This window comes from Asterias rubens, chromosome 14 (genome assembly GCF_902459465.1).
Source record: "Asterias rubens chromosome 14, eAstRub1.3, whole genome shotgun sequence".
Classification (NCBI taxonomy): Eukaryota; Metazoa; Echinodermata; class Asteroidea; order Forcipulatida; family Asteriidae; genus Asterias; species Asterias rubens.
In genome coordinates, this window is record NC_047075.1 from 8733427 (window position 1) to 8742312 (window position 8886).

Here is an 8886-nt window from a genome sequence, read left to right on the forward strand (position 1 = left end):
GTTAACCGAAAGTGTCCAATGGCTTTAAATCAAATGTATTACAATGTTTCGTCTAATAAATCCCTAACCACCCCAGGCCTGTCAAAGTCCAACGGATGGTTTTGTTTGACTTTTAGTGGTTTAGTATTGTGAAGGTCTGTTCTGCTGTTGGACTATGGGTGGTTGAGTGCCCATGGTCTGGGGCACTGGTGTTGGACTTTGGCTGAGTGTGGAAAGTGTGCTGTGTTGGGCACCACTGTGTGGAATAAAGCCAATGTTTAGGGAAGTCATGTTATGTATTGTGTGCAATGCTTGGTTCACTGGGTATGCATTGACCTCTTTTATTGGGAGAGACATTGATGATATAGCTTAGGGCATTGTTTGGTACTCCTCCAGGGCTGTCAAAGTCCAACAGATGGTTTTGTTTGACTTTGAGTGGTTTAGTACTATGAAGGTCTGTTCTGCTGTTGGACTATGGGTGGTTGAGTACCAATGGTCTGGGGCACTGGTGTTGGACTTTGGCTGAGTGTGGAAAGTGATACTGTGTTGTGCACCACTGTGTGGAATAAAGCCAATGTTATGTATTGTGTGCAATGCTTGGTTCACTGGGTATGCATTGACCTCTTTTATTGATGACGCGATAATCTACAAGTGCGTCAATTTTACTTTCGAACATAACTTTACAGAAAAAAAACTCACAGTATGCATGTTCTATTACCCCTCTAGTGATTCTTATCAACAGCAGTATTGATTTGTGCATGCAAGACATAAGTTACCTTAAATTACTCGCGTCATTTTACAACATGTTATTATTTGTTTGTTTCCGTTCAAATATTTGATTTTCAGCGAACAATTTCTTCGTTGAGAGCCGTAAGATGTCGTCTTTTTACGGTCCAGTACCCGAGCCGGATCCCGGTCAGCCTTATAACAAATACCACTGGGTGAAATCAGCCATGCAGAAACTTCAAAGCGGATGCCTGAAAGAAGTCCCATTGGAGGGAGGTATGTTTCTTAACTGCTATACTTAAACATCAATCAAATATCCAGCAACTTCCTAGGAAACGATGATCAATGACAGTTTATCTTATTTAACCTACAAAGGTGTACATATTATTCACCTTCGCATCCTCTCGTCGCAAGTGCCATCTAAGTTTGTAATCTCGGTACTATATTTGCACAAGCGGCAGCGGCACGGGCAGCGCTGCGGCAGCGACAGCGACAACAACAACAACAACCACATATCCTTTGGTGACTGTATTTTACGACAATGACATATGTTACGATTATCATATCAACGTATATTATTGGTAAAAGAACCTCACTCCAACTATGCAACCATGGTCCCATCATAAAGTAGTTTTAAAATAACCTTGATATGCTGCCAAATCTTACGAAGCTCTCGGGCCAGGTACAACAGTATTTGAATCATTTAGTGAGAACGCCTTAAAGGGACACACCGGCTCACCGTTTACGCAATTTAGGGGTGTAGAATCATCAATAATGTTTTCCCCGGACGCGATTTGAATTCCCCGCAAACAGCGCCCCCCTGTTGATTCTGCCGCACTTGAGCTGGGAAAAAAATATATATATATCGCTCCCCGGACAACAACAACATTGTCTTCACCAGCTTGGTGTAATTTGCCCGTTGACTTATCATGAAGAACATAGCCCGATTCCAATAGGCAAATTCATCGATAACTCTCCTACTCACCCTCGTCTCTGTACCAATCGGCAGATTAATACTAGCGGCGGTGCCGATCGAACGGTAGGGGGCGCCAGCCGGACTCCCCTTTGGAGCATCGCTGGTGGCCCTAGCCTGAACGTCTGACGTCATTCTTCGAGGCTTGCGGATAAAGACAGGGGCCCAAGCTATGGTGGCCCAGGCAAGCTTCGTGTAACTGTATGACTTGTTTTGTGTGAATAAACCTCAAAAGAAACGGACAGAACATGCAGTTAATTGTACCTTCAATTGTGTCATTAAACTGTGTACAACGCAACCCACGGTCAACGCTACAATACCATCGGACCGTACCAGATTTCCTTGACCTTTTCACAATATTTTATTATTAATAATATCATGCTTTTCTAAACATTGAAATACAGTTAGCTAATTCAAATAACCAAAAGCCATTGGATGCTTTCGGTAAACAATATCGTCCAAAGCTCACACTTCGTGTACAACAACGTATACATAAAATAACAAACCTGTGAAGATTTAGGCTCAATCGGCTATCGGAGTCGGGCGAAAATAACGGGAAAACCCACCCTTGTTTCCCCACGTTTCGCCGTGTCATGACATGTTTTTATATTAAATCCGCCATTCTCGCTATCGAGAATTGCTATTATAATGTTTTCTCAAAAAGTAAAGCATTTCATTGAATAATATTTCAAGATAAGTCTTTCACCATTACCTTCTGCAAACCTTGTATATTATTTGTAAATCTGTGAGCTTTTATTTTTGTTTTCTGTACCGAAAGTTTATAATGGCTTTAACAACCAAATAGACCCGTGGTATAAATCCCATCAATATTAATGGCCTGACGTTTCAACCCTAGCAGAGTCTTTCTCGAAGGCTAGATAACAACACAACATGCACATGTACATGGAAACTAATTGTAACATAGTCATTGAAATGGAAACAAAACATAAATGGAGTTCGAGAACACACAAAAAAAAAGTAATGGGTAAACAATGAACAGGGTGACAAAAGGGAGGGGGACCAAAGATAATGTAATGGTTTTACTATAGGTTTTCTCGGTCAATTTCGGAAAATGAGCAGCCAATTTAACCATCGCTAAAACGAATGCTACTGAAAATGGTCATTCGGTTTCGTTTGATGATATAGTCAAATGTAATGTTGCGTCATTCGATTTAACAAAATAATTCAATTTAGCAATTCATCAAGAGGCATTCAAATTCGCAGACGCTTTTTGAGGCACGAAACAGAATGATGGTACGCTAAATTGAACAGAGTGCTAAAGGAATTTGTCTCGACTCAAAACGAAATAGAATGGCCGAATTCTGAATTTGAAAAGCAGTGGCAACTGGAGAGGCAAAACAGCTTTAATTCGAACGCATGAAAATGAAATTGACTGTTAATTTGCCTTTGACCGAGAAAAGCTATATTAATTTTGTTATTATTGTGTTTTCTATTTACTGTAGTTTGTTCCATGAACCTCAGCACGCCTCTGGGTATGGAGAATGGAGACATTCTCAATAGCGATATCGCTGCATCGACGATCGGTTTAGAATACATACCAAGCGGAGCAAGACTTAACAACGAAGGTACATTTTCGAATGAAAGTACAATGTTAGCATGCGCGAGTCTATAGGGAGGGGGGGGGGGGCGTATTTATCATCAATCTGACTTGTTTGTTGGTTCGCTCGTCCCCAGCGCCTTGCTTTAACCAAAGGCGATGGGATGGGCAAACGTATCAAGCACGCTCATTGTTTTAATAATGCGCAGTCCCATCATGCATCACACTCACACTGCACCGTATTTCTATGCACTGTAGGCATGAGGTACTTCCTCCTAAACAAGAATCTGTGCTAGCGATTAGCCCATCCCAGCGGTCCTGGATAGACTGGCCGCTGGAGCCGAGCGAAGTATGTTGGTGGCCAAATTACACAATTTTATAGCCACAAAGTATTGGGCCATGTTTATGTCTTGATAATTCACATCGTTTCGAGTTTCTGTCGTTATCCAACTTCGTAATTGTTAAGTGGAATGCAGGGAACCTCTGGTCAAAAGGTTTAATTTACAATGTGCAGTATTGTAACTAGTACACGCCTATTCCCCCGAGGGACTTTGAGTGACCAGAAGAGCGACCTATTTCCCAAGGCCGAAGGCCGAGGAAAATAGGCCCCTCTTCTGGTCAAACACAGGCCCGAGGGGGAATAGACTTACACTAGTTACGGTCTTAAAAGTCAAATAAGAACAGAAAAATGAGTTTGTAGTTGTTGTTCACGGTTCAAGTCAAGAGAGGGCGCTGTTACCGCGGGCACTATATTCAAAGACTATTGCCCGCTTTGGTGTTGTTACCGCAAAACACGCGCGCGCGATCACTAGCCTATATTAGTTCATTCCACGTGACCGTGTTTCAGCCAACCAGAATGCAGAACGAGAAAGAAGTGTACTATAATATACTCCAGGTCTTTGAGGCCTAGCTGTGAAACACAAAAAAACCTGCCCTGGTGGTGAGACCCCCTGCTGTTTTCCAGTAGATAGCAATCTAAACACTCAGCGGTTTGTAAATGAATTATCTTTGGTGAATGCAAGTCACTATAAGCCTGAATGTCTGACGTCATTCTTTGAGGCTCGTGAAAAACGCCAGAGAGCGGGCTCAAAAAAATGCAGAACCGGCGTGTAGTTTGACCTCTGACATCTGTCGTTTCACATATAAATACGCAGTCAAATTCCATTGCGGACTTAAGAGCAGTGACTATTTGGGCATCTATATCACTACACGTGCGTTGTATCCATTGGGAATCACTGGATCTAGCGGCAGCGACCTGTCTTTATCCTTGTAATCCTTGCGGATAAAGACAGGGGCCCAGTCTAAGTCACTGTAAGCTCGTGAGAAAAAAAAGCTAGCTCGTTTGACTTGCCTTCCATGGAGGTAGCAACTGCAGACCTGCAGTCTACCGCTTTAACGCAACGCAACCATTTTATCACGCTTAGGGCCGGACAGGGGAAACAAAATTATATGTAATAAATGCACAATCTTCAGATTGCGCGTAGTTTTTAAGAATTATCAACTTGGGCTGGCATACATAAATAGCGCGAATTCGCAGATTGCGCACGCTTTTGCTCTCTCATCAGATTCAGCTGATAATTCGGAGTTCGGCAGAGCGTAAAGCGCGAATTGCGCACAAGTTTGTCCCAATCCGTTTAGTAAATTTGTCGAATGCGCCCACGTGCATAGAACTTATGAGCGGGAGGATTTTGCACATCATTTTAGCCGGAAATTAATTTTCTTGGGGGCAAATATTCTGACACAATCGCACCTCCACATTAACCAGCAACATCTCCTGTGTACTTCATGTGAATGTGAAGTAAACTGGAAAGTTTTATTATGCATCTTGAAGAAAAGAAATCCTCCACACAAACAACTTCTGCACAATTTTTGTATTTAGCCTATTTATTTCTTTCCCCAGGGAGCAAGTTTTTTTTTCTTCGGGCGGCGATACCTATAATTTTGGATTAAAACAAAATATTTGTTTAGAGGGGTTGACAAAGCTAAGGGATAGCTGGCCTCTGTTGAACTTAGCACCGCTATTCACGGGTTTCGGTCACAATAAAAATTGATAACAGTTACAAAATGTAAACTATGGTGAAAAATCTAACGTAAGATTCGCATTCAAAGAGTCCGTGTATCGGAAGCTTGTTATATGACCCCACGGCGTGGAGCAATCAGAACGTAAGCCTCGGGGCATTATACCATACCGCGCATGCCTTGTCTCTTGGGGGGCTGGAGGTGTAATCCCAGGCGCTATGAATTTCAAGCATGTGGGTCTCGCCGTTAGCTTGGGAGGGGTTGGGAGACAGACATCAAAGTACATGTTTGTCATCGTGGGTTTGTCAGTCGGTACACCTTGTGTCGATTCCGTTATTTCTTATGATCGCATAATGCTCTGTTTTGTTTCATGGCTCCTAGTTTCTTTTTGTTATTAGTTTTCAGGTAATTAAAAAAGATTGATTATGTCAAAACGTAGGAATACCGCATTTTGTTATATTGACAGTGTTATTGTGTGAGCAGCTTAAAAAATGTTTTACAAAGTTTTTGTTTGTTTAGTGTGACAAGATCGACCAAAATTGTCCGGGAATCTCCAGGGAAATACCTATAGTGTGAAAAGGGCTACTTTGAAGTCATTGGTTGCTGTATCGAAAATTATGACTTTAAAAAGCAATCGTCCTTGAAGGAAATAGAGCAATATTTTCTCTTATGTCGTGATGTTTACCTCTTTATTGTAGTTTATCCCCCTGGGTGGTGCGCAGGTTCTGATGACTCGAATCCATTGATACAAGTCAACTTCAAAGCCAAAATTTATGTTACTGGTCTGACCACCCAGGGATCCAGCAACTCCGCCTATGTGAAAACCTATAAAGTTAAGTACGGTGACTCCACAGCCACATTGACGTACGTGAAAACTTCCGGTGGAAGTGCTCAACTGGTAAGTACCTTGAATTGGTAATTTTTTACAAATATAGGCACTTATCATCACGCTGACATAAATTATGATTACATATCCCTCCACCCGGTTGTTAGCACAACTCGGGTAGTAATATTAAAGACACTGACACTGGACACTAATGGTAATATTGTCAAAGACCAGTCTTCTCACTTGGTGTAGCTAAAAAAAAAAAATCATAAAATATCAAACCTGTGAAAATTTGAGCTCAATCGGCCATCGAAGTTGCGAGATGATAATGAAAGAAAAACACACCATTGTCACACGAAGTTGTTTGCTTTCAGATGCTTGATTTCGAGACCTCAAATTCTAAATCTGTGGTCTCAAAATCGAATTCGTGGAAAATTACTTCCTGCTCGAAAACTACTCCACTTTAGAGGGAGCCTTTTTTCACAATGTTTTATACTCAATCTCTCCCCATTACTCGTTACCAAGTAAGGTTTTATGCTAATAATTATTTTGAGTAAAATATTACCAATAGTGTCCAGTGCCTTATAATAGGCATGTCAGCTATGGAGGCATTTCAGGGCCTTATAATCTGGACAGAGGATTGGCTACTATCAGTACTACGTTTCACACGAATTACACTTCCGAAATGCCTTTTATTTATACTAATGTGCACAAAATAGTTATTGGCCCGACGTTTTGACATAGAAGAACCTCTATAAAAGTTAAATCATAATTGTTGGTGTAGACATCCATCTGAGACGGAAGTTTGTCATCGTTGTGAGAGCCCATTGTGTACTAATAGTTTTGTATGTCCTTGACTCCTGTGTTCATTCAAAATTCAAGTGCCTTTGACATTGCTTCTAACCACAAGTTTTCATCACCCTCTAAATAATGGGCGCGTTCGTTTAGCTTCCCTGGGTCGAACCCGGTGTGTGGCGTTTTTTTTTTCCAGGATGAACGTGTGCAGTTAATTACCCACGTTCGTCCTGGGAAAAAAAAACCGCCACACACCGGGTCGATCCAGGGGTGGATTTCACAAATGTAGTCCTAACTTAGGACTAGTCCTAGGCAATGCTAAGAGATATGACTAGTCCTAAGTTAGGACCAGTAACTCATCCTAACTTAGGACTGGTCCTATCTCTTAGCATTGCCTAGGACTAGTCCTAAGTTATGACTACCTTTGTGAAATCCACTCCAGGGGAGCTAAATGAACGCACCCAATATACAGCGCTGCCTTACTACCATTATTGCGCCTTCACTTGATGATGGGTTTCGCAAAAAGAAAAATCGTGAAATGAGGCTATGTAGAGGGGATTGTTGGTAGTCGTGTGCGTTTTTTTTTATCCAGAATTGGCTTCCAATAGCGAGTTTTAAATCAGTGCTAACACACATCGGTGTATGGGTAAAAAAACAAAATTAATATTCTTTATCCCCGATGCAAATTTAACATAATATTATATCGTTGCGGTACCCGCTGCCAAAACATAGGATTCGAACTGCCTTTAGCTACCGGGCTGCTTTGGTAGTCTAGTTGATAAGACACTGCTCTAGAATGGACCCTTCCCATGAAATATGCTAAGTACTTTTACACATGCGTTGAGTTGTGCACTAAGCAGACGCGCAATTGCGTCTGCGTCACGCACCCATTAGCCGTGTACAAAACAGCGCGATGTTCCCTCATGTTGCCAACCAAAACGTTAGTGCGCAAGCGCTACGTGTAATTTACATATTTCATGGGAAGGGTCTATTGCTAGGGTCGAGGGTTCGAATCATACCCGAGTAACATGCCTGTGATATTTGTTTTCACATGACTCGGGAAAGTACTGAGTAAACAGTGTTAACACACATCGGTTTATGGGTAAAAAACAACATTAATAGAGTTTTATATCGTTTTGTCAACAGTTCATCGGTAATTCTGATAAAGATAGTCACGTCACCAACCGGTTCTCGTCAATGTTGCACGCTCGGTTCCTGCGCATCAACCCGGTTTCAAAGGGAGAATTTTATTACTGTCTGCGCTTTGAGGTGTTGGGATGTCGGTAAAGTAACCGGTGTTAAAGGGAAGGTACACGTTTGGTAATTACTCAAAACAAATATTAACTTGAAAACTGACTTGGTATTAAACACGTTGATAGTATAAAACATTGTTGGAAATGACTCCCTCTGAAGTAACGTAGTTTTTGAGAAAGAGGTTATTTCTCACTAAATAATAACATACGTCTAGCTACAAGTCTTATGTTCCTACCTGAAAGCACACAAGTTAGTCCAAAAAGGAACGTTTTTTTCTTTCATCATTTTCTTGCAACTTCGATGACCGATTGAGCCCACATTTTCACAGGCTTGTTATTTTATGCTGGTGTTGGTATACACCAATTGAGAACACTGGTCTTTGACAATTACCAAACGTGTACAGTGTATTTAAGTTCATGTAATGCTACTCTCACACTAATGCGAATATTCTAGCGAATAAATATGAATATTCGAAACTCGCGATTGAATGTTCTCTGTCGTCCCTCAAGCTCTCCTTACCAATATCTAACGCATAATACACACGCTTTACTGACAGTACCAAGGCTTACGAAATTCGATGGCGAATTACCGTCTTCAGAACAGTCGTTGAAAATTAGGAAGTGCTTCGTATTGCCGCTCTCACAAAGTGGCGTATGTTCATACGAAGATAAATATTTGAATTCCGCATTAAATTCGTCCAAAATGGCGGTTGGATAGCGTTCTCACCACTATATCGTTCTCGGCCGGCCCTCTCCT

General features: G+C 41.5%; 1 protein-coding gene across 1 annotated transcript; it reads left to right on the forward strand.

Moving 5' to 3' along the window:
* Positions 1–854: 854 nt before the first annotated feature.
* LOC117299635 (lactadherin-like) lies at positions 855–8163 on the forward strand. Its single transcript, XM_033783184.1, has 4 exons — positions 855–981; positions 3142–3264; positions 5954–6153; positions 8023–8163. The coding sequence occupies exons 1-4, from the start codon at positions 855–857 to the stop codon at positions 8161–8163; spliced, it is 591 nt and encodes a 196-aa protein (XP_033639075.1).
* Positions 8164–8886: the final 723 nt, after the last annotated feature.